Raw genomic sequence first — 24,304 nt, 5'->3', positions numbered from 1 at the left:
GATGAGTTTAGTCCAGTGTGTCATTGTAACACTGCTCTTTGTTTGACCTCTGGTCTTGTGTTTTAGATCTTCATTCTTCAGCTTCTCTCACAGTGAGTTCTAACAGAACTCAGCACTTCACCTCTGAGTCTGTCTTACTGAGCTGTGAGGGAAACTCTACTGAATTGAAAATGAAGAAGTTCACTAAACAAGGACCCCTGTCACAGTGGTCATCTAACAGAGTGTCAATGAGCAGACATACATTCAATGTTGGCCCCTATACACACAGTAGTGGAGTGTACTGGTGTGAGTCTGGATTGGGAGAGTACAGCAATGCTGTCAACATCACAGTACATGGTGAGTCCAGTTACTTCATTCACGACCTAACAATACTGCAGCATCAACTCATTAAATGCGTGTTTTGTGTTTTCTCAGTGCGAATCCTAACATTTGGACTGTTTTTAACTTGCCTACTGTTTTACAGATGGTTCTGTCATCCTGGTGAGTCCTGTCAACCCTGTGACTGAGGGACATCCTGTGACTCTTCACTGCAAACACAGAACAGACTCATCACTCTCCAACGTGGACTTTTATAAAAATGATGAACTGGTCCAAACTAAAACCAATGGAGAGATGATCATACCTGCTGTATCTAAGTCTGATGAGGGATTCTACAAGTGTAAATATTCTGGAGGAGAATCACCACAGAGCTGGATGACAGTGAGATGTGAGTATACTGACATAAATTTCTCATTTTCTTTTGCATATGAAAATGTAAATAGAAATACATTAAAAGCACAAATTAATTTACATAATGCCATTCTTTGTTATACTTCTGTGTTACATGTAGGGTAAGAATGAGGAAAAATCTAGTTTACTCTGGAAGAATTACACTTACAGTAGTACCAACTATTGTTATGTAGCCAGAAATGTAGTTCATTACAAATGTTTCTCAATTACTTAAACACGGGGGGGAAAATCCAGATTTGTTCGTTATTACACAATAACAAACATGACAGTGGTCTCACAAGTTACTTAAATGCATCAAACTATTATTTTGAACCCTAACACTATACCCTAAATGTTAAAATGTTGTTGTTGCTATTTTCCTTGCCGTTCAATGTCTCAACCTTCAGTGTCTAGATCTGTGGAACAGAGTTCTTCACATGTAGTGGGACTGATTGTGGGACTTCTTGTTGTGATTCTACTGACCATCCTTCTGCTCCTGTTGTATCGATACAGAACATTCAATGGTGAGAACCCCTCAAATAGGGATTGCATCTTTTAAAAAACTCATGCTGGGAAATTGTCCTGTCCTCCAACACACACTGAACAGCAGAAGCTTGTAGCGTAAAACACTAATTAACATATTTTGCTCTTTTTATTACAGATCCATGTTGGAACAGGTACAGTAGGTACAGCTCTCTGTTTCTAGGGCTGTCCCCCACTGACTGACGTGTGTGTGAGTGTGTGTGTGTGTGTGTGTGTGTGTGTGTGTGTGTGTGTGTGTGTGTGTGTGTGTGTGTGTGTGTGTGTGTGTGTGTGTGTGTGTGTGTGTGTGTGTGTGCACGCAAGCGTGCGACTGTGCTTGTGTGTCTCTAATCTTAGTTATAATATGGCCCCAGCAGATCTTGTTTAAATATTTATCTTCAGAAGGGGATCTCTGATAATGACACCAAAGAAAAGGACCCGGAACTGGCAAAAAATGTTGCTCTTTTAAATATTTGTCTTGAAATAGATTCTTCAAGTGCCAGGGAACCAATCAGGACTCAGACCAGATGACCAACCAGAAAGGAAGTGCAGATGATGGACACTCCCCACGTCAGCATGGTCAGCTTTTCAACCAATCACAATCGATCAGTCACATAACAGCTGATCAGTAACGCTAACATTACTGCTTGAGAATTGGACTTCAATCAATCAATCAATCAGCAGCTAAAAACAGGCATTCTTTTGTCACAAGAAACATTATGTTTCATGTGGTTTAACATGTGTTGTACTTGAATCCATTTAAAAACAATATGTTTTCAGTGTTTACAGTTAGTAGTTTCAACCAACAATGGTAACATGGAATGACTGTGATCATGTCAGCCTCTCTATTTTCCTTTACCAATAAATAGGTGGTGCCCACATCAATGAAACAATCAAAGGCTCTCAAGCGACTATACTATACTATACTTCATGATAACACATGCATATTTTCAAAGCAAAATAGATTTGACTGAAATATAGATTATTAGGGCGGAGGTGATGATATGAATTGGTCTCCTAGGGTAGTTAATACCCTCACAAAAACATGTAGTAATCCTGGTCGCTATACCGCCTCCCCCATGATAGCCGGGGCGCCTGATGGAGGGGAAGGGAACTGGTTGGAATAACGTGTTCCTTCCACGCGCTACGTCCTACCGGGGAAACTCCCCCCTGTCAGGTGACAAGAAGGTCAGTTGGCTCTCATGCATTGAAGGAAGCATGTGCTCTGCCCTGGCCTCCCTGGCTGTGGGGGACTGGCGTAGCGCTGGTGTAGGGCTGGTGTAGCGCCCAGGATCACTTAGGAAATTGGCACCGGGTGAAAAAAATGGGTTACAAAAATCGCGGGATAAAAATTATAAAACAAAAAAAAGAATTTACGGATGTCTATGATTCATTCTTTCAGACGAGCTTGCAGCTGAGTCCAGTGATGTGACGTATTCACAGATTGAACTAAAACATATGGGCAAGAAAAAGAAGGGTGAGCAAACAAAAATAATGAAATTAATATTAACTATAATTACGGGTGGAGTCTATGGACCGTATAGTAGTAGTTTGTTTTAACACAGCCAACATTGGTTTGTGTTAAAACCTTTAAAACCTTTAAAAATTACTGGGTTCATGTGTGTACTGTGCTATGTTGTTACTCATGCACATGAGGAAATGACACCATACATTGTGTCTGAGCTTGCAGAGTGTCTGTCTATGAACGTCATAAAGTAGATGAACTACCACACACTGTCTATCACATAAAGCAGGCTGTGCCTTCGTAACAGTGTACAATCATTTGTATCATTTCCATATGACAAAACACTGCTTAAAAGAACACTGACTTGTGTGTTGTAGAAGGATCAGGAGAACCAGATGTGACTTACGCCCAGGTTAACCACCAATACAAAGGCAAAGCAAAGAAGAGAGGTAGGTGAAATGCATATCCCTCATATAATACAATAAATTATTTGAGCCTGCAACTGTGGTTGTACTAGTCAGCTCCCAGGTTTTAATGTGTCTGTCTGTCTGTGTGTTTCTATGTGCAGGGCGTTGCTGAAAATGAGCACTTATGCTCAGTTACTACCCCTGGGTAAATAAAGAACAAAATATAATGATAATAATAAATACAAAAATAATAATCGAGTAAATCGATTAGTCTGACTAGAGGTTTGGGCCGCTTCGCGGCCCTCACATCTAGGCCCGATCAAAACAAAAGATGCTGCGGCCAAAGATGCTGCGGCCAAAGATAAAGCTGCGGCGGCCAAAAAGAAGGAAAGCTGCAGTGGCTAAAATGTAGTTTTATATTAATTGTACAATATGTAAGTACATTGAAGGCGGGGAAAGAAGCCTAAGTATTAGCCAGAGCACTGATCAACAGTCTGTGGCAGGTTTTGGGGCAAGTGGAGTGATCGTGTGTTGAGCAACCCCGGACATACTTTTGGAGGTCATTTCAATTATAGTAGGATTAACCACTTTTATACTCGTAAAACAGTGTCACGCAAACGAATTGCTTCTAACAGGGTTTTCTCCACAGAGACGCCTGCTGATCCACTTGAGAGCTCTTTGTATTCTGAAGTGAAGACTGGATCATCCACAGGTACATTGTGTTATTTATAATCTTCACAAACATTCTGACACAAGGCTTTGTGTGGAATTGTTTAAAATAATCATTAACTCTAGTGATTATGAGGGGAAATTATTATTAGTCACTGGCCAAATGGTTTTGCAGGTTGAACGTTTCTGATTTTAAGTCATTTCCATATGACAAACAACACTGACTTGTGTGTTTTAGAAGGATCAGGAGAACCAGATGTGACTTACGCCCAGGTTAACCACCAAAACAAAGGCAAAGCAAAGAAGAAGAGAGGTATGTGAAATGCATGTCACTCATATAATACAATAAATTGTTTGAGCCTGCAGTGTCAGTCTATGAACTTCTAGATCAACTACCACACACACTTTGCATTAGGGCTGCAACTATTGATTATCTTCCTAGCAATTATTCTATCAATTACTTTTTATATTAATGAAATAATCGAGAAGTGCTTGTTTATAATAAAAAAAAAAAAAAAAAAAAAAAAAATATATATATATATATATATATATATATATATATATATATATATATATATATATATATATATATATATATATATATATCAACGCAAAAAAATGGAATAGTTCTTTTTTATAATTGAGTAAATCGATAAGTCTGATTAACCACTTTTATACTTTGTCTGTTTATTAAAGAGCTGGAGAGACGGGGAGACCCCTGTTACTGAACACTCTGTAGTGACGATTACTATCAGAATATAGAGCTTTAACCTATTCACATACACAACAAAACAACAACAAAAAAACTAAATCGTTTTGTTTTAACCATATTATCACTTACACTGCATTTAAACAATGAATATCCTTTTTGAAGTATATTAACGTCTGTCAGTTTGTTTTGTGTTCCTTTTTCCTAAATAACTAAATTGAAACCATGTTTGAAATGTCACAAATAAGTACCACATTAATGCTATATTTTGTTTACTTCTAGGTGACACAAGCGTTTATGGAAACATCAATTACTCAGATGACTATGAAAATGGTAAATTGTATGCTTTTTCCAATCATTTAATATTGGTATGTATAGAAGGGTCATTTTAACAGGTTAATATTGCTTGATTCTTTTGTTAGATTTGTTTTTTTTAGTTTTCAGTGGAATTAGGGGGCATGGCCCTCTGTCAATTACTCTGTTCACCCAGAACAGGTTTGTTAACTGAAATTTGGAGGGGGAAAAGGCAAGGAAATGTAAATTCAAAAAACTTCATTCTATAATGACATTCCCAAAATCGGGATGCCCTGGTTTTTAAACAAGATCTTCAGTAGGCTGGATCTTTAAACTTTGGTAGAAGTTTTGGTTGTGTAGTTGCTTTACCATGATGTAACACCAAATATTGGCAAGTTACAGTAAATAGTTACTCCGTAGATACAAATTGATAATATAAAATAGTCTCCCCGTTGACTGATATTCCATGGAGAAACATGTATCAAAGTCACACCTATACTGTAGCACACAACCAAACGTGATCAAAGTAGATTCTGCCAATGTATAACGTTACAAAACATTGTTCAGGGATTTTATGCCTCTGCTGGTGGTAGCCATTTACTACATACTATATACGTACTATATGAGTCTAGATAGACACAGATGTAAATGACAACTGGTTGGTGAAGGCATACAACCATGATGCAGTATTTCTAGTTTAGAAAGAAACATGTCAATTTATTTTTAATTAGGAAGAAGATCTGCGACCAAATTGTTAATGTGTGTACAACATAGTATATTTATCAATAATTGTAAATAAATCAGGTAAAAAACACAAACCAAATCTCTACCAAAGTTTAATTCTGCTTCAATTGTTCTCATATCCAATTGTTTGTAGGAAAATTACAGCAAAGTAGCATCAGAGTCCATAATTAGCCACATATTTTGAGGCCAAGTGGATGTTGAGGGATATTCCAATGAGCAGAGATATCTGTGATCTTAATCAGTGAATGACAAAACTGAATGAGATGTAAATACAGTACACTTCACTTGTTCCAGGGAAAGCAGTGGATAAAATATGATCTAGCATAATGTTCAATGACAGAGTATCCTGTCTTAAATGTATATTGTTACTCTGTTTAAACTCCTCAGATACAGACGTGTAGGGCAACCCAACACGACACATGTGGATAAAGTCAAATGGATCTTTAGCAATAAATGCAGGGTAACATGTACTGTACAGTATACAGTGATGGAAGAAGTACTCATATGTTTTAGTATCAATACTGCAATGTAGATATACTCTGTTAAAAGTAAAAGTCCAGAATTCAAAATTTACTTGAGTAAAAGTACAAAAGAATCTGCATCAGAGTATACTTAAAGTACCAAAAGTAAAAGTACTCATTGTGCAGAATGTCCCATTTCACAAGTTTAAAATGTATTAAAAATCTTTTGAAGATAGCCGATCTACAAGCTCACAATGCGTCGTGATGCGAGGCATTGTGAGCTTGTAGATCTACTATGTTGAAATGGCCGAAATGTATAAGGCAGAAGTGGTTAGTGTGTTCTGTATGAATACATGCACCTGCACACAAACACAGATACAAGTGCATACACAGCGAAAATGCGAACATCTTATTTTGCAGTTGCCTCATTCTAGCGCATTAAATTGTACTGCACAAAAGATACATATTTTATAGTTTACTGTGTACCGTATGTTTTTCACAGACTTTTATTTTATTACATTTAAATGGTTTGAAAATAATGATACTGATTATAAATGACAATGATTTAATATATTTTTTAAAGATATTAAACTCTTATTTGTACAGATTTTGACCTGCTGTCTGAAAACTATGTTTATTATCTCAAAGAAACAATGTTTTCTATTTTTTTCACATTATTTTTCAAGGACGTGTTTATGCTTACATATTCAAATTATGTGATGTAAATAAATAAATCTTTCTTTACATTTTTTTTAATAAACTGCTTCAGAGAAAAAAATGTTGTCATAATGTCTTATATGAATTACCTTAGAATCTGAACAAGGTGCATCAGATCTGTGCTATATATATATATATATATATATATATATATATATATATATATATATATATATATATATATATATATATATATATATATATATATATACATACATACACACACACACACACACACACACACACACACACACACACACACACACACACACACACACACACACACACACACACACACACACACACACACACACACACACACACACACACACACACACACACACACACACACACACACACACGCTCAAAGGGTGAGCATGAGCCCCAACCCCAGGTCATTCCTCATAGCAATACCTCAGCCTAGCCGGGCCTTTTAGCAGAGCAAGAACAGACCCTTTGCTTCAGCCCTCCAGACCCTCCCTGGCTAATTGCTGAATGTTCCCCCCAGCATGGCTTGAGGGCGCCACTCATGGGCTAGATGCTGCTACTGCAGGATTGATAAATAAATAAAAAGACAGCCTGCTCACACAGGATAATGATAAGGATAATGATAAGGATAATGATAAGGATAATGATAGGACACATGGGCAAACAAAACACAACAGTCAAACACCCTCCCTTCCCAAGGTACAGGCCACTGAACACCAGCACACACACAACCCCAGCACTTCACTCGGTTACGCCAAACACACAAATAACGATCTCTCCCCAAGACTGTATACCACAGAATACCGAACCCACAACTGGTTTAGTCTAACACTGCGGAATGGCCCACTGGCCCTGCCTGCACTCTAGTGTGTTTAATCAGTCTGTGTGTGTGTGTGTGTGTGTGTGTGTGTGTGTGTGTGTGTGTGTGTGTGTGTGTGTGTGTGTGTGTGTGTGTGTGTGTGTGTGTGTGTGTGTGTGTGTGTGTGTGTGTGTGTGTGTGTGTGTGTGTGTGTGTGTGTTGCTGCCTGGGCCACCTTAATCAAAGAACAGGTATTAAGGAACCATTTCAGGTGGTCAGCGATGTGAAAACAGAGGAAAATTAAGCTTAGCACAGGTGGTCTCGTCAGATATCCGGCCTACCACTGTGGTGTCATCCGCAAATTTAATGATGGTGTTGGGATTTTGAGGGCACACAGTAGTGGGTGAATAGGTAGTATAAGTGCAGTGTTGAGCTGAGGCCAAGATGGTGTAGTTTTGTGACAAGCTTAGAGGGGAGGACAGTGTTGAATGCAGAACTGTAATCAATGAATAGTATTCGGACACACATGTTCTTGTCCTTCTGGATCAGGTGAGAGAGGGAGAGATGAAATGCAGTGGAGATGGCATCCTCGGTTGACCTGTTGGAACAATAGGTGTCCTGGTGTGGATCGAGTAATATGAGGGGAAGGTGACTTTGATGTGGTTCAGCACAAGTCTCTCGAAGCAATTCACTATGATGGGACCTTACTCATTTATTATGATTGTTTGGGCCCTGGAATAATGTTGGTCGTTTTTATGCATGTCGGCACTGTCGCTAGGACCAGCAAAATGCTATTAAACACTCCAGTCAAACAGGTCAGCACATGCTCTGATCACCCGTCCTGGTATGTCAATTACTGTCGGCTACTTTGTGTATCACTCTCAGAGAGGACCTGACCTCAGAGGTGGACAGGGTGAGTAAATGGTTGTTTGATGATGCCAGGGTTTTGACAACAATCCCTGTGTTGAGTCTGTCGAAACAGGCAGACACTTAACCCTTTTACTACATTCCAAAAGTGATCATTCATAACCAATATTACTATGCAACAACTTGTCAGATACAAAACTTGTTAATGTATGTTGGATTTCTCTTTCTCTTTCTCTTACACAACAGTGTTAACAACACAGGGCATCATGGTCAGGCAGAGAAGAGATGAGCAAACCACAACAGGATGCACATCCAACCACACGTGTCCTTGCTATTGTCGTCTACTTTTGCCTACTCACAAGGCCCAGACAACTGCACTACTTGTTTTTAAACCCTGTAGCACTTTGAGATTTGTAAAAATGTAAAATGTGTAACAAATAAAATGTATTATTATTAAAACATAACTTTTACATGCACAGTACTGCAATGCAATGCCCTAATTGATTTACATAGACATGTCAGTTTAGACACTAACACTGCCACAACCAGTGCTCACTGCTTATCATTAAACACATTTACCCTGCTCTGCTCATTACTGCCACAACATCACAACTGCTCACCTACAGTACAGTATACAACACAACCAGGAGTTAATAAAATAGACTGCATACAGTAAATTCCATTGACTTGCCCCTTGCCTTTCCAAAGCTGCTGCACCTAACTGTTCCATGGCCCCACCCAGAACCTACAGAGACCTACAGTACTATAATTGTCACTACTCTGAAAGCTACAGCAGATTACTGTCACCTAACAGCATGGCTCCCCTAAACTTCCATCTACCCATATTACTATAGCCGTACATTTACCTTTTCTTTTCCTACGGTACATCACACAGCTGAGCATAGCACATATTACAATTCATACAGTTCCACTGTTATTTTTCTTATCAACAACAGCATACACAACCAGGACAACATGGCCGAACAACCAAGTTATACTCTCATACTTCACAAAGAGCATGAGGTTAGTGATCACACTTACTGCACCTAACCCAACTACAAACCCAACGCCCCCACATGCTATCTGAATGTTTTTCACACCTTTTATCATAGGTTTTGCCATTGTCACACCACCCTGCATTTATTTCCTGCAGATGTTGAACAATTCTACCCTACTGCCAACTAATACTTGACTTCAGCCTTTAACTGTTTTTCAGATGTTCTTTGAACAATTTCCCCTCACTCTACTGTTACTTAAATGTCATATATCCCACGTCCCCTGCACCACTACAGTACCTCTACCCAAATTATGCTGCTTTACACTACACTGCTTTATGAAAAATTGCATTTTCTAACCTGGTTCCCCAGCAATTGAATCCACCAATCCTACAACATTACCTTAAAGATGCTGTAAGTTATATTGTTTTGGTAAAAACTAAAAGATTTTTGTTAAAATGTTAAAGTTTGTTCAGTAACAGGGGTCTCCCCGTTTCTCAGAAAATATATTTTCAGGTGGGTTGCCCATTTCACCCAACCAGGCACACACACACACGGGCGGGCACACACACACACACACACACACACACACACACACACACACACACACACACACACACACACACACACACACACACACACACACACACACACACACACACACACACACACACACACACACACACACACACACACACACACACACACACACACACACACACAATCAGATGTTAACACCGCCACTGAAGTTCCACTGTGATGAAGGCTGTATGACGCTGTATGACTTTGGTTTGACTGTTTCCTTTGCAGACGGAGAGGGCTCTAATACCAGCCTAGTCTTCAGTGTAGGCTATTTCGATTATATGTCTGTTTTCACTTATGATGCCATTTAATATATTTAAAAATAACTAGCATTATAGAATTAGTCAACAGAGGAATTCTCTCTCTATTGTGAACACAGATGTTTTGTGTTTAGTATTCACTACAATATATGCATCTCATTGGACTCCCAATATATATTCAATCATTAAACAATCAGCTTAACCTTTATCAACCCTGAGGTCTTTGACAGCAAATTTGACACTGATTTCAATCACCATATTTTAATCTTAGTAGAAAACGTGTGGAGAAAAAAAGGAAAAGTCCTGCACACTGTCTTCACTTACAAAAAATAAATACAAATTGAAGAACAACGTTTTGGTTCAGCTGACCAACAGGTATCTGATAACGTTTTTTCTCCACATATTCTAAACTAAAACATAATTGTGAAATATCCAGCCTGCAGCAGTGTGTGGCAGGCAGGGTAATGTAATCTTTCCTGTCTGTCTGTGCATATCTGAACAAAATGTGCAGATTTTAATGAAACTGGTCAAGACGACAAAAAAGATGAGGGTTGATACATTGGATTCCTCATGAATCAAGTAATGTAATCATTTACGGCACTGTACCATCAAATATGCCATACAGTGTACAACTTTCTCTTTCTCTCTCTCCCCCCCTCTCTCTCTCTTTCATTTCCCTGTTTCACACAGCAGTATTAGTTCACTAGAATAGGAAGTCAAAAAGGTTTTCAGAGCCATTCATCTCAGGAAAAGATGGGGCACATCTTGCCCTGCGTGCTCCTCTGTGAGTATATCACTATTATTACTAGTATGTCTAATGAACTTGTATTTAAACCATTTCAATGAACGGATATGTGGCTGTACTTAACTTTGGTTAAGATTAAGCTGCTGAGTTTAAATACAGTAAAACTGTGTAAATAGAATCAATGTTGTAGGTTTTTTTTGATGGAAGATCTCACCAGTGTTTTCACCTTGCTATAGATTCATTTCAACAATATTTGAAATGTACTATTAACATCATGATGCAACTGTACACTGTACACAGACACCATATAGTGTCCACTTTTATAGTAAAACACAATAAAAAAGCTGCAATACATTTGTTAGATATTAGAATGTTATTGCAAATAGTTTTTACATGAATTCTCCTATATCATAAAGCCTGGCTGAATTTAATGTCAATGTGTAGCCTCACATTGTAAGCTTGTTATTGTAATCATACTTACAGTACTGAAAATAGCAGATCTACAAGCTCACAATGCATCGCGATGTGAAGTGTTGTGAGATTGTAGATCTGCTATTTTCAGTAGTTTTGAATTTATTTGAAAATTCTAAAATACAATTCTTGGGAAAATGTCTACATTTCATTACAGCATTCAGTGCATTGATATAAAAATAATATGTACTATAATTTCTATTTAAAGCACACACTTTTGAATACGTAAAGGAGCACTTCACACATTTTCAAACCTATCTTCATATTATTGATCCTCACTAATGCTCATAAGATGGCACTATTTAATGACCTCCTAATTTATTGCGTGTTAATATTAATAAATGGTTAGCAGAATGGACAAATTATAGTTGTTTTAAAGTTTTTAGTCTGTTGTTGACTGTAATAAAAATGCAGACATTTATACTTCATATTTATACTTGCTTGATTTTGTCTCATCAAATATCTTTCAGTGCTGAGTAGCTTTGTCTGCTATGGACACAGTAAAGGTGAAGATTGATTTTCTATCTATTCTCTTTATTCAGTCAAGATCTATTTGTTGGGTGGTGTGTGTGTGTGTGTGTGTGTGTGTGTGTGTGTGTGTGTGTGTGTGTGTGTGTGTGTGTGTGTGTGTGTGTGTGTGTGTGTGTGTGTGTGTGTGTGTGTGTGTGTGTGTGTGTGTGTGTGTGTGTGTGTGTGCGCGCGTGCGTGCGTGCGTGCGTGCGTGCGTGCGCTTGCGTGTATTTTTGTTTTTCTCACTAGAGCCCTTTTTCCTACGTTTTCATTTCTTGATGCGATATCCCTTTTTTCTAACAGTTCAAAGAAATACTGAGGTTCAATAGTCACACTTTTCCATTGTATTACTCTGTCATAATTAACAGATCCACCAAAGACTACACTTAAAGCAGACAAAACAAGTGTACTGGCATCAAATAGTGTGACCCTCACCTGTACTGTGAAAGACAGTAGAGTTTCATGGAAGATCTACTGGTACAGAGACAACAATCTAGTGAGGATGACAGATCAGTCAACCATCACATTCAGTCCCACTGTCTCAGAGAGTGGAAGCTACTGGTGTCAAGGACAGCGAGGAAACCCAACATACTACACACAAAGCAACAATCAAGTTCGTATTTCTGTCTCTGGTGAGTTACTGTATACTCAAAGTGTATGCTACATTTCTTCTATTCTTATGAAAAACAAATGGAGAAAAAAAGTTTAAAGCAGTAGTTAACCCCAAAAATTACTTATTTTCTATCAACTACACACCCCATGAAGCCTTGAATTCATGGAGATTTTTACATTTTTTGCTGGAATCCTAAGTGAATAATTTGGTGACTGGCAGAGTCTCCGGTAAGAGACTCAAAGAGTCTCCATTGAGTCATCAAATTATTTGCTCAGGAATGCGACAGAAACAAAAAAATCCCCATGAATTCAAGGCTTCATGGGGTGTGTAATTGATAGAAATTAAGAAATGATTTGGGTGAACTACTCCTTTAAGCAGCTTCCTAAATATTGTATAATAAGTATGTAGGCCTACCTGTAATTTGTTCAGAGATATTTTACCTATTTTACTCATTGTACAATTTCAGCTTTAGGTTGTGTAATTAACAAGTGATAAATATGGGTCTATTGTCATTCATTAAATGTAATAATTCTAATAGTTAAGGGATGGGTTAAATACATACTGTAGGATGAATCGATAAAGTATTACTCAACTGTATGTTACTTCTACAGAGCAACCTGTGCCTGTTCTGAGCAGACACTCAGACTGGCCTGATCATTTCATTGGAGAGACTGTTACTCTGAGGTGTACGATACAGGAAGGAAGTGCCTCTGACTGGGAGTACTTATGGTGGAAGAATGAGAATAATATCAATATTTACAGTAAAAAACGTGAATATGTAATAAGTCCTTCTGAGAAGTATCCCAGCGGTCAATACAAGTGTATTGGTCGACGCAAGCAGGACCAACAATTGTCCAAGTTCAGCAATCCCGTCACTATGACTTTTAAAGGTATGGAATACTCAGAATAGCTTTGATGATTTTGTTCTTTCTTCATACAACTGCTTTCATTAGCAGTTAGTTGACTGCTAACAATAAATCACATCAAGTTTTTGCCTGTATCAGCATTTGGATCTTTATGTTGTAATTACTAATTACATAACATTAGTTGTATTTTTCACGTAACTCACAGAGGTCACATTTACAGGAAAGGCGAGTAGGTACAACAATGTTAGGTAAGAATAAATACAGCAATTAGATGGTGCGGGGCACAACATTTTTTTTAGGGCTTCATCCTCGGGGAGCATGAATACGTTCAGCAATTTTATTGACAATATAGCCATCAGATGTATAGATAATTTATGTGCAAGTGGAATTTAATCAGCTGATTCATCCACCCACCATCCAAGCCATAGAGTCCCATTGCTGGTGGAGCTTAACGTCATTTAAGTTTAGATACTATGTTACAGATGGTTTACTTTAGGTATGGGTTTGAATGGTTTAATTAATTGATGAATGGCGATTCTGTTAAAAGAGTATGTACTTTTAAAAGGGACATTCCACTGATGATGCTCTTTCTACTCTGTGTATTTATGTTACTTATGTTAAGGTACATTCCACTAATGCTGAAAGCTAGCTCACTGTTTCTCCAGGAACTGCCTGTTCTAATTCAAAGTTTTTCCTCCTAAATTAACAGATAGACCAAGGACAACACTTCAAGCAGACAGAACAAGTATACTGGCATCATATAGTGTGACCCTCACCTGTACTGTGGAAGACAGTAGAGCTTCATGGTACATCTTATGGTACAGAGACAACAATCCAGTGCCTGTGACATATGAGTCAACCTACTCATTCAGTTCCACTGTCCCAGAGAGTGGAAGCTACACGTGTCGTGGACAGAGAGGAACCCCACCATACTACACACAATACAGCAACTCAGTTGGTATTTCCATCTCTGGTGAGTTATTTTCAAATTGGATGCCAACTTTAATTTATTCTTATGAAAAAAGATATACTTTACCTATTTTACCTATTGTACAATTTCATCTTTTAGTTGTGAAATTAAAATGTGCATTTAGCTTTAGCTTAAACTAAATGTAAAACAATTACAAAATAAAATAAAAAATCTATCTAATTGAATAAGTGATGAATACGGGTTTATTGCCATTAACTCAATGTAACCATTGTTCTTCAGTGGTTAATACTGCTATCTCATATTGAGAGTGTGGAGTTTTTCTTGTGTGGAGTTTACATGTTTTCCCCATGTGGATTTCATCCTACATAAAAACATCTGCATGTTAGTAACAAACTCCTGCCAATGCTCTTGACCAAGGGTGACCTTAGAGTTGGATCTGGTGCTGCTCAGTGAATGCTATTAACCTTTCTATTAGATAAAGGGATGGGTTAAATACAGAGGATGAATCGATAAAATATTACTCAACTGTGTTACTTCTACAGAGCAACCTGTGCCTGCTCTGAGCGGACACTCAGAGTGGCCTGAGAATTTCATTGGAGAGACTGTTACTCTGAGCTGTATGATACAGGAAGTACGTGCCTCTGACTGGGAGTACTCATGGTGGAAGAATGAGAACAATGTCAAGATTTACAGTGAAAAAGGTGAATATGTAATACGTCCTTCTGAGAAGTATCCCAGCGGTCAATACAAGTGTATTGGTCGACGCAAGCAGGACCAACAATTGTCCAAGTTCAGCGATCCCGTCACTATGACTTTTAAAGGTACAGTATGGTATACTCAGTATAGCTTTGATGATTCTGTTCTTTCTTCATACAACTGCTTTCATTAGCCCACCTTGTTGACTGCTAACAATAAATCACATCAAGCTTTTGCCTGTATCAGCATTTGGATCTTTATGTTGTAATTACATAACATTAGTAGTACTTTTCACGTAACTCACAGAGGTCACATTTACAGGAAAGGCGAGTAGGTAAAACAATGTTAGGTAAGAATAAATGCATAAATTATAGCTGTAAACTAAACAGTAATTAGATGGTGCCGGGCACAAAAAAAATGTAGGGCTTCATCCTCGGGAAGCATGAATACGTTCAGCAATTCTATTGACAACGTAGCCATCAGATGTATAGATAATTTATGTGCAAGTGGAATTTAATCAGCTGATTCATCCACCCACCATCCAAGCCATAGAGTCCCACCACTGGTGGAGCTTAACGTCATTTAAGTTTAGATACTATGTTACAGATGGTTTACTTTAGGTATGGGTTTGGAATGGTTTAATTCATTGATGAATGACAATTTTTTAAAAGTGTATGTACTTTTAAAAGGGACATTCCACTGATGATGCTCTTTCTACTCTGTGTATTTATGTTATTTATGTTAAGGTACATTCCACTAATGCTAAAAGCTAGCTCACCGTTTCTCCAGGAACTGCCTGTTCTAATTCAAAGTTTTTCTTCCTAAATTAACAGATAAACCAAAGACAACACTGAAAGCAGACAAAACAAGTGTACTGGCATCAAATAGAGTGACCCTCACCTGTACTGTGGAAGACAGTAGAGCTTCATGGTACATCTTATGGTACAGAGACAACAATCCAGTGCCTGTGACATATGAGTCAACCTACTCATTCAGTCCCACTGTCCCAGAGAGTGGAAGCTACACGTGTCGTGGACAGAGAGGAACCCCACCATACAACACACAATACAGCAACTCAGTTGGTATTTCTGTCTCTGGTGAGTTATTTTCAAATTGGATGCTAACTTTAATTTATTCTTATGAAAAAAATATATACCGGTACTTTACCTATTTTACCTATTGTACAATTTCATATTTTATTTGTGAAATTAAAATGTGCATTTAGCTTTAGCTTAAACTAAATGTAAAACAATCACAAAATAAAATAAAATAAACAATCTAATTGAATAAGTGATGAATACAGGTTTATTGCCATTAACTCAATGTAACCATTGTTCTTCAGTGGTTAGCACTGCTATCTCATATTGAGAGTGTGGAGTTTTTCTTGTGTGGAGTTTACATTTTTAGTTCTCCCCATGTGGATTTCATCCTACAAAAAAACATCTGCATGTTAGTAACAAACACCTGCCAATGCTCTTGACCAAGGGTGACCTTAGAGTTGGATCTGGTGCCCAGGTGCTGCTCAGTGAATGCTATTAACCATTCTATTAGATAAAGGGATGGGTTAAATACAGAGGATGAATCGATAAAATATTACTCAACTGTGTGTTACTTCTACAGAGCAACCTGTGCCTGCTCTGAGCAGACACTCAGAGTGGCCTGAGAATTTCATTGGAGAGACTGTTACTCTGAGCTGTACGATACAGGAAGTACGTGCCTCTGACTGGGAGTACTCATGGTGGAATAATAATAATAACAATGTCAAGATTTACAGTGAAAAACGTGAATATGTAATAAGTCCTTCTGAGAACTATCCCAGCGGTCAATACAAGTGTATTGGTCGACGCAAGCAGGACCAACAATTGTCCAGATTCAGCAATCCCATCACTATGACTTTTAAATGTATGGTATACTCAGTATATATAGCTTTGATGATTCTGTTCTTTCTTCATACAACTGCTTTCATTACCCCAACTTGTTGACTGCTCACAATAAATCAAGTGTTTGCCTTATCAGCATTTCTATCTTTATGTTGTATTAGAACATTAGTAGTACTTTTCAAGTAACTCACAGCTCAATGTTAGGTAAAAATGTATGCATACATTATAGCTGTAAACAGAAATTAGATGGTGCCGGGCACGAAAAAAAGATTAAGGCTTCATCCTCGGGGAGCATGAATGCGTGCCATAAAAATGGCATTTTAATGACAATATATGACATCAGATTTTGAGATATTATTTTCCAACAGCCAAACCCCAGTCTTTCCTGAGTTTGTCTACTACATGGTTGAGTCCTGGAGCCTCAGTGACTCTGAGCTGTGATATTAAAGAATCATCTGCAGGCTGGATGTTCTACTGGTACAGAGCTGTTCCTACACCATCATACAACTCCTACACTTATGAGCTCTTATCTGGTAGCCAAGATGGAACTGTAGAGGGATCCTACATCATTCATGGGGCTAAAGGCACAGGAGGATATCTGTGTAAAGCTGGGAGAAGAGACCCAGTTTATTACACTGAGGACAATAATCTTCAGTTTGTGTGGTCTGGTGGTGAGTGTGACTCATAATTCATCATTCTTAATTCTTCTACATTGTTTTCTTAAAAACCTACAGGACCCCCGTTTTCTATTTGTATTTCTTTCACATTATCTGATCTTGTTTATTTCACTGTCATTGTAAGACTGCTGTTTGTTTGACCTCTGATCCTATGTTGTTTTAGATCTTCATCCTTCAGCTTCTCTCACAGTGAGTTCTAACAGAACTCAGCACTTCACCTCTGAGTCTGTCTCGCTGAGCTGTGAGGGAAACTCTACTGAATGGAAAGTGAAGAAGTTCACTAAACAAGGATCCCTGTCACAGTGCTCATCTAACAGAGAGTCAATGAGCAGATATACATGCAATGTTGGCCCCGCCCCCTATACACGCAGTAGTGGAGTGTACTGGTGTGAGTCTGGATTGGGAGAGTACAGCAATGCTGTCAACATCACAATACATGGTGAGTTCAGTTACTTCATTCACTACCTAACAATACTGTAGCATTCCATCAACTCATTAAAAGCGTGTTTTTTGTATTTGCTCAGTGTGAAACCTAACATGTAGACTATTTCTCGAATTGTCAACTGTTTTACAGATGGTTCTGTGATCCTGGTGAGCCCTGTCCACCCTGTGACTGAGGGACATTCTGTGACTCTTCAATGCAAACACAGAACAGACTTGTCACTCTCCAATGTGGACTTTTATAGAAATTATGAACTGGTCCAAACTAAAACCAATGGAGAGATGATCATACCTGCTGTATCTAAGTCTGATGAAGGATTCTACAAGTGTAACTATTCTGGAGGAGAATCACCACAGAGCTGGATGACAGTGAGATGTGAGTATACTGACATAAATTTCTCATTTTCTTTTGCATATGCAAATTTAAATATAAATAAATTAAAGCACAAATTAATTTATATAATGCCATTCTTTGTCATACTTCTGTGTTACATGTAGGGTAAGAATGAGGAAAAATTTGGGTTTACTCTAGAAGAATTACACTTACTATAGTACCAACTATTGCTATATAGCCAGAAATATAGTTAATTAAAATAAATCTCAATTACATAAATACAGAAAAAGAAATCCATTTTTGTTTGTTATTACACAATAACAAACATGACAGTGGTCTCACAAGTTGCTTAAATGCTTCAAACTATTATTTGAACCAGTATACTATACCCTAAATGTTAAAATTGAGTTGTTGCTATTTTCCTTGCCGTTATACTGTCTCAACCTTCAGTGTCTAGATCTGTGGAACAGAGTTCTTCACATGTAGTGGGACTGATTGTGGGACTTCTTGTTGTGATTCTACTGACCATCCCTCTGCTCCTGTTGTATCGATACAGAACATTCAATGGTGAGAACCACTCAAAAAGGGAAATTGTCCTGTCCTCCTACACACACTGAACGGCAGAAGACTGGCTTGTAGTGTAAAACACTAATTAACATATTTTGCTCTTTTTATTACAGATCCATGTTGGAACAGGTAGGTACAGCTCACTGTTGTTGTCCCCCACTGACTACCGACACCTTTATGTCATCTATGCGTGCGTGCGTGCGTGCGTGCGTGTGTGTGTGTGTGTGTGTGTGTCTCTGCGTGAGAGTGTGCGCGTGAGCGTGCGTGTGAGTCTCTAATCTTAGTTATAACTTGGCCAACAGCACACTGTTGGCCAAGTTTTGCTCTTTTAAATATTTATCTTGAAATAGATTTGTCAAGTGCCAGGGAACCAATCAGGACTCGGACCAGATGACCAACCAGAGAGGAAGTGCAGATGATGGATACTCCCCACGTCAGCATGGTCAGCCTTTCAACCAATCACAATCCATCAGTCACATAACAGCTGATCAGTAATGCTAACATTACTGCTTGAGAATTGGACTTCAACCAACCAACCAACCAACCAACCAACAATGCTTCATGTGGTTTAACATGTGTTCTACTTGAATCCATTTAAAAATAATAGACAGAGTTTTTACAGATAGTTTCAACCAACGACAATAACAGGAAAGACACTGATCATGTCAGCGTGTCTATTTTCCTTTACCATTAGGTGGTGCCACCATCTATGAAACAATCAAAGGCTCTCAAGCGACTGAAAATGGTACAGTAGCATATACTCTGTACTTCATGATAACACATGCATATTTTCAAAGAGGGAGCTGTTAGATTTTACAGAGTCATAGACATTAATAGGTGGAGATGATTTGAACTGGTAATTGAATTTAAGGATGTCTATGCTTCTTTGTTTCAGACAAGCCTAAAGCTGAGTCCAGTGATGTGACATATTCAAAGATTGAACTAAAATATATGGGCAAGAAACACAAGGGTGGGCAAGCAAAAAATTATGAAATATTTTTAGGAGGAGATGATTTGAACTGGTAATTTAATTCACAGATGTCTATGGTTCTTTCTTTCAGACGAGCTTGCAGCCGAGTCCAGTGATACAACATATTCAAAGATTGAACTAAAACATATGGGCAAGAAACGCAAGGGTGGGAAAGCAAAAAAATATGAAATAAATATGAAATATGATTAGGAGGAGATGATTTTAATTGGTAATCGAATTTACTGATGTCTATGGTTCTTTCTTTCAGAGGAGCTTGCAGCTGAGTCCAGTGATGTGACGTATTCACAGATTGAACTAAAACAAATGGACAAGAAAAAGAAGGGTGAGCAAACAAAAAGTATGAAATGAATATAAACTATTATTAAGTTGGTGATTATGGACTGTATAATAGTGGGTTGTGTTGCATTGGGTGTGTAAAACAGATGCCTGTGCCTGCGTGTGCTATGTTGTTACTCATGCACATGAGGAAATAACACCATACATTTTTATTTTGTCTCAGCCTGCAGAGTGTGTCAGTCTATGAACGTCATAAAGTAGATGAACTCCCACACACTGTCTATCACATAAAGCAGGCTGTGTCTTCTGTAGTGGCATGAATTATCAGTATACCTTACTTCAACAGGACTCAAAAAAGTAATTCCCACCAAAGGTAGGGTGCATTGAATCAATTAATTTAATAACAAAATCAGGAGCTCCTGGAGACTGCCACGTGCAATGCAAGCCTCTTTAATGCAGGTCATGGGTTTCCTTTATACATAACAGGAGAACACAAATAGACAGAGTTTTGGTTGGTGGACGGGTACATAAATGGTTATTTCTTAATGATCTTGCTGAACAAGCTATACCAACAGGTGAAAACATGTTTTTCTTACTGAACTATGAGTAGTAAATAGACCTACATAGTCAACAGGTGTCCTCATAGTAGGGACTCACAGTTGCAATTCAGCAGGAATGAAGGCATAGACTATAACAAGAACAAGTTATTAGTATTGTCATATCTGGCCACGATAAAAGTGTACAATCAGTAGCTTGAGCATAGCAGCATAGCTGATCCTCTTGAGAGCTCTTTGTTGTCTGAAGTGAAGACTGGATCAGCCACAGGTACATTATATTATGAATAATCTTATTAACTCCACTGATTATGTGGGAAATTAATTAATTAGTCACTGGTCAAATGGTTTTGCAAGTCGAACTGATCACCTTTTCAGAACTTTTCGAATGTTAAGTCATTTCCATATGAACTTGTGTGTTGTAGAAGGCTCAGGAGAACCTGATGCGACTTACGCCCAGGTTAACCACCAATACAAACGCAAAGCAAAGAAGAAGAATGGTAGGTGATATAATGTAACATATAATAACTCACATATAATACAATTAATTGTGTCTAAGAGGCTGCAGTATCAGTCTATGAACTTAACAAAATAGTGTAGGTCAACACACACTGTCTTTATTTATTTATGATTATCTCTTTTTAGTGATTATTCTATCAATCACTTTTTTTTATATTTATGAATCTATATACATTATTTATCAACACAAAACAAATTCTATTTTTTATCAAAAAACTACAAGCTCCTCACAACTACAAGCTCACAACGCGCCGCATTGTAAGCATTGCGACGAGTTGTGAGCTTGTAGATTTCTTTAATTGATTTTTCATTTTTAAATAATAGATTAAATCGATTAGTTCGATTAAGTGTTGCACCTCCGCTGTTGTTACTTATTCTATAGTATGTAAAAATCTGATTCCCTTATGTGTTGCCCTAACTTTAAATATGTGACCATGATAACTGCTCTCAGATGTATGAGGGTGTTGAGCAAAGTTAGCAGTGTTTTTGGAGGCCAGAAACTCATTAGATTTTTTATAATACACAATACTGTGTGTGTGTGTGTGTGTGTGTGTGTGTGTGTGTGTGTGTGTGTGTGTGTGTGTGTGTGTGTGTGTGTGTGTTGTACAGTAGAAGGAGCAGATAAACTAGATGTAACTTACACCCAGGTTAACCCCAAAAACAAACTCAAGTCAAAGAAGAAAGGTAGGTGAAAAATGTATATTCACCTACAATGTACAGTGTCACGCATCTGTTGCATTGAGACAATCATATACAGCTAATCATGAAAAAACATATGTAGACACAGCCACATATGGTTGAAGACGAGTTTGATTCAGTTTGATTTAAATGTTAATGCACTTCTTATACTTTCTGCTAACATTTTCTGTGTGCTATTTTACATTCACTGAATGAATAGCTCCAGAGAAAACTGAAGATACAGTGCGTTCTCAGGTCAAACCAAAAAGGGTACAACTGGGTAAGATTTTGTTTTTCTTTTATAGATACAGAGCTAATGCTTGTTCCACCTTTTTATGCTGTGACCTCATAGGAGTTCAAGTTCTCACCACCAGACTGATATCTTAATCAATAACAGTCAGTGTAGGCTATAGTGGGTTAGAATTGTAAGTTGTATGCTGTTGTTCTGTTTCAGGATGGTAAATGAAGATGTCAGGAAAACGTCATAAAGAGAAGACAACATGGAAGAAGCAGAGTTGTAATTATATCCACAATGATATTATAAATCGAACACACGCATTTAATCATGTAAAATGTCAAGATATTATAGGTCATGTCTCAAGCAGTTAAATTGGTTACTGTTTTTTGTACAGATACAGACCATTGCAACAGCCCTTGAGCCGATATGCAGTTGTCTTTTTGCAAATGGAAAATCTGCCATAATGCACTGATAATCATAGATACTGTACAGTAGAGGGGGTGATACAGTCCACCCATAATTGCCACGACCCATTCAATAATTAGAACAAATATTTTTACGACGTACTGTACATGGTCTGTTAGCTCTTCATTACAGAATAACAGTAACTCATAAAAGCAACTGTAGAGGCGGCAGTAGGTTGTAAACTTTATGTGTAGGCTGCCCCAACCAATCACAACATATATACAGTAGAACCAGGAATTATCTTTTTTAGATTCTTTCCATTGGCTAAACACAATGACAAGTTGTACACACTCACTCTACCAGAAGAAACGTGGTCACACACCACTCTTGAATTTTTAGCAGATAGATTGTATTTTAGATTTAAATATTTCTTGCAGTGCAAATGCAATATGTTATATATAAGTTCTTTGTACCTATTAAAGAGGGATTTAGTGGTATTGGTCCATGAGAAATCAAAAACAAGCATCTTGGATATGGATTAATTTGTAAGGGGTTTGTACTAGGAGAACCCATGAGATTGATGCTGTAGACATTGTATTTTATTTTTCTCAATTCTTTTTGCTTTTGTTGTTGTCCTACCTAGAATACATTTCTATTTTAAGGTTATTAAATTAGGCTAATGATTTTTATTGTAAATGAAGGTGGAGCCGACTGATGATTGGTGAAAGGAAAGGGAACAAAATATTATAGGATTCTATAAAAAAGGACCTGTATTATTTCGCCATGTATATAGCTGTAAATAAATCATTATAATAATCTATATTTGATAAACCTTGCTAATGGATATACGTAGTTAAATGGGATTTTTTTTTAAAAGTATGCTAGATTTACAGTAGCTACTTTCGTATACGTAATTGTTGAGTAATTCTGTTATTGTTGCTTGTTTTTGTATGTGTTTATACTGCTATGGCCCTGTTTGGTCTCACTTGTAAAATACTGTAAGTTTTTATGTCATTGTGACTTCCTGGTTAAATAAATTTGGTTGTATTCTGTCTATCAGTCTACAGTTCTTTTCTGTGTCTACCAAATAAATAAATAAATAGATAAGAAAAGAAAAGAAGAAAAATAACATTACGTCAACCATCTATAAGAGGTACCAGGCCAGCCTAACGTAGCGGGCTGCAACTGGGCTGGGGGTGAACAGATTTAAAGGAGCCAGGGTCTTTCAACAGGAGCTTGGGGAGTGGAGGCCCATATTCATTTCAGAGAGATTGATAGATATAGATCTGCCTTCATGGGGATTATGACAGGCTGTCCTAATCACTACCCCCGCCCTCCTCTCATTTTCCCACACTACACACCATCATAGCTGGGTACGATGATCTCACACCCCACCCCACCACTCCCCCACCCCCCTTCCTCTCTAGGCCTCAGTGTCATATACCCATGGCCATAACTTGTTTGTAGTTAAATAAAGTTTTTTTTGTATTCTTCCAACTTAAACTTAATCCAATACATTTTTCAAGATATTTATTTTTACTTATAATAAGACAAAATGTATGTAGACCGGCAATGAATGAGCTCAGATCCTCTCCTCCAAAAAGCAGATCTGAATTTACTAAAGAAGAAGTTGGAAAACCCTATCACCGAGCTCTCTCTCTCCCTCTCTCTCTCTCTTCTCTCTCTCTCTCATTTCCCTATTTCACAAAGCGGTTACTATATTGG

The 24,304-nt window shown here is 37.8% G+C and overlaps 2 protein-coding genes across 2 annotated transcripts in view; both read left to right on the top strand.

Annotated features, from left to right (window-relative positions):
• LOC311035471 (uncharacterized protein) overlaps positions 1 to 24,304 on the top strand; it is a 56,215-nt gene that overhangs the window by 19,952 nt on the left and 11,959 nt on the right. Inside the window, exons 4-11 of the mRNA XM_084043701.1 lie at positions 67 to 336; positions 464 to 706; positions 1,116 to 1,232; positions 1,370 to 1,385; positions 1,718 to 1,809; positions 2,633 to 2,707; positions 3,752 to 3,814; positions 4,010 to 4,084. Of these exons, the coding sequence (XP_083899827.1) occupies positions 67 to 336; positions 464 to 706; positions 1,116 to 1,232; positions 1,370 to 1,385; positions 1,718 to 1,809; positions 2,633 to 2,707; positions 3,752 to 3,814; positions 4,010 to 4,084 (951 nt within the window). The remainder of the gene's footprint in view (positions 1 to 66; positions 337 to 463; positions 707 to 1,115; positions 1,233 to 1,369; positions 1,386 to 1,717; positions 1,810 to 2,632; positions 2,708 to 3,751; positions 3,815 to 4,009; positions 4,085 to 24,304) is intronic.
• Positions 10,941 to 23,404, top strand: LOC311035086 (uncharacterized protein; the record flags this gene model as incomplete). Its single annotated transcript, XM_084043166.1, has 19 exons — positions 10,941 to 10,971; positions 12,282 to 12,545; positions 14,183 to 14,365; positions 14,866 to 15,144; positions 15,853 to 16,116; positions 17,268 to 17,570; positions 17,740 to 18,015; positions 18,151 to 18,393; positions 18,802 to 18,918; positions 19,032 to 19,047; positions 19,269 to 19,360; positions 19,613 to 19,663; positions 19,814 to 19,888; positions 19,980 to 20,054; positions 20,157 to 20,231; positions 21,165 to 21,239; positions 21,868 to 21,942; positions 22,157 to 22,216; positions 22,391 to 23,404. The coding sequence occupies 19 exons, from the start codon at positions 10,941 to 10,943 to the stop codon at positions 22,396 to 22,398; spliced, it is 2,562 nt and encodes an 853-aa protein (XP_083899292.1). The 3' UTR covers positions 22,399 to 23,404.

Source organism: Gymnoscopelus microlampas, assembly GCF_963454915.1.
Source record: "Gymnoscopelus microlampas genome assembly, chromosome: 19".
NCBI lineage: Eukaryota > Metazoa > Chordata > Actinopteri > Myctophiformes > Myctophidae > Gymnoscopelus > Gymnoscopelus microlampas.
Note: the sequence above shows the minus strand (reverse complement) of the source record. Positions and strands in the feature narration are given on the sequence as shown.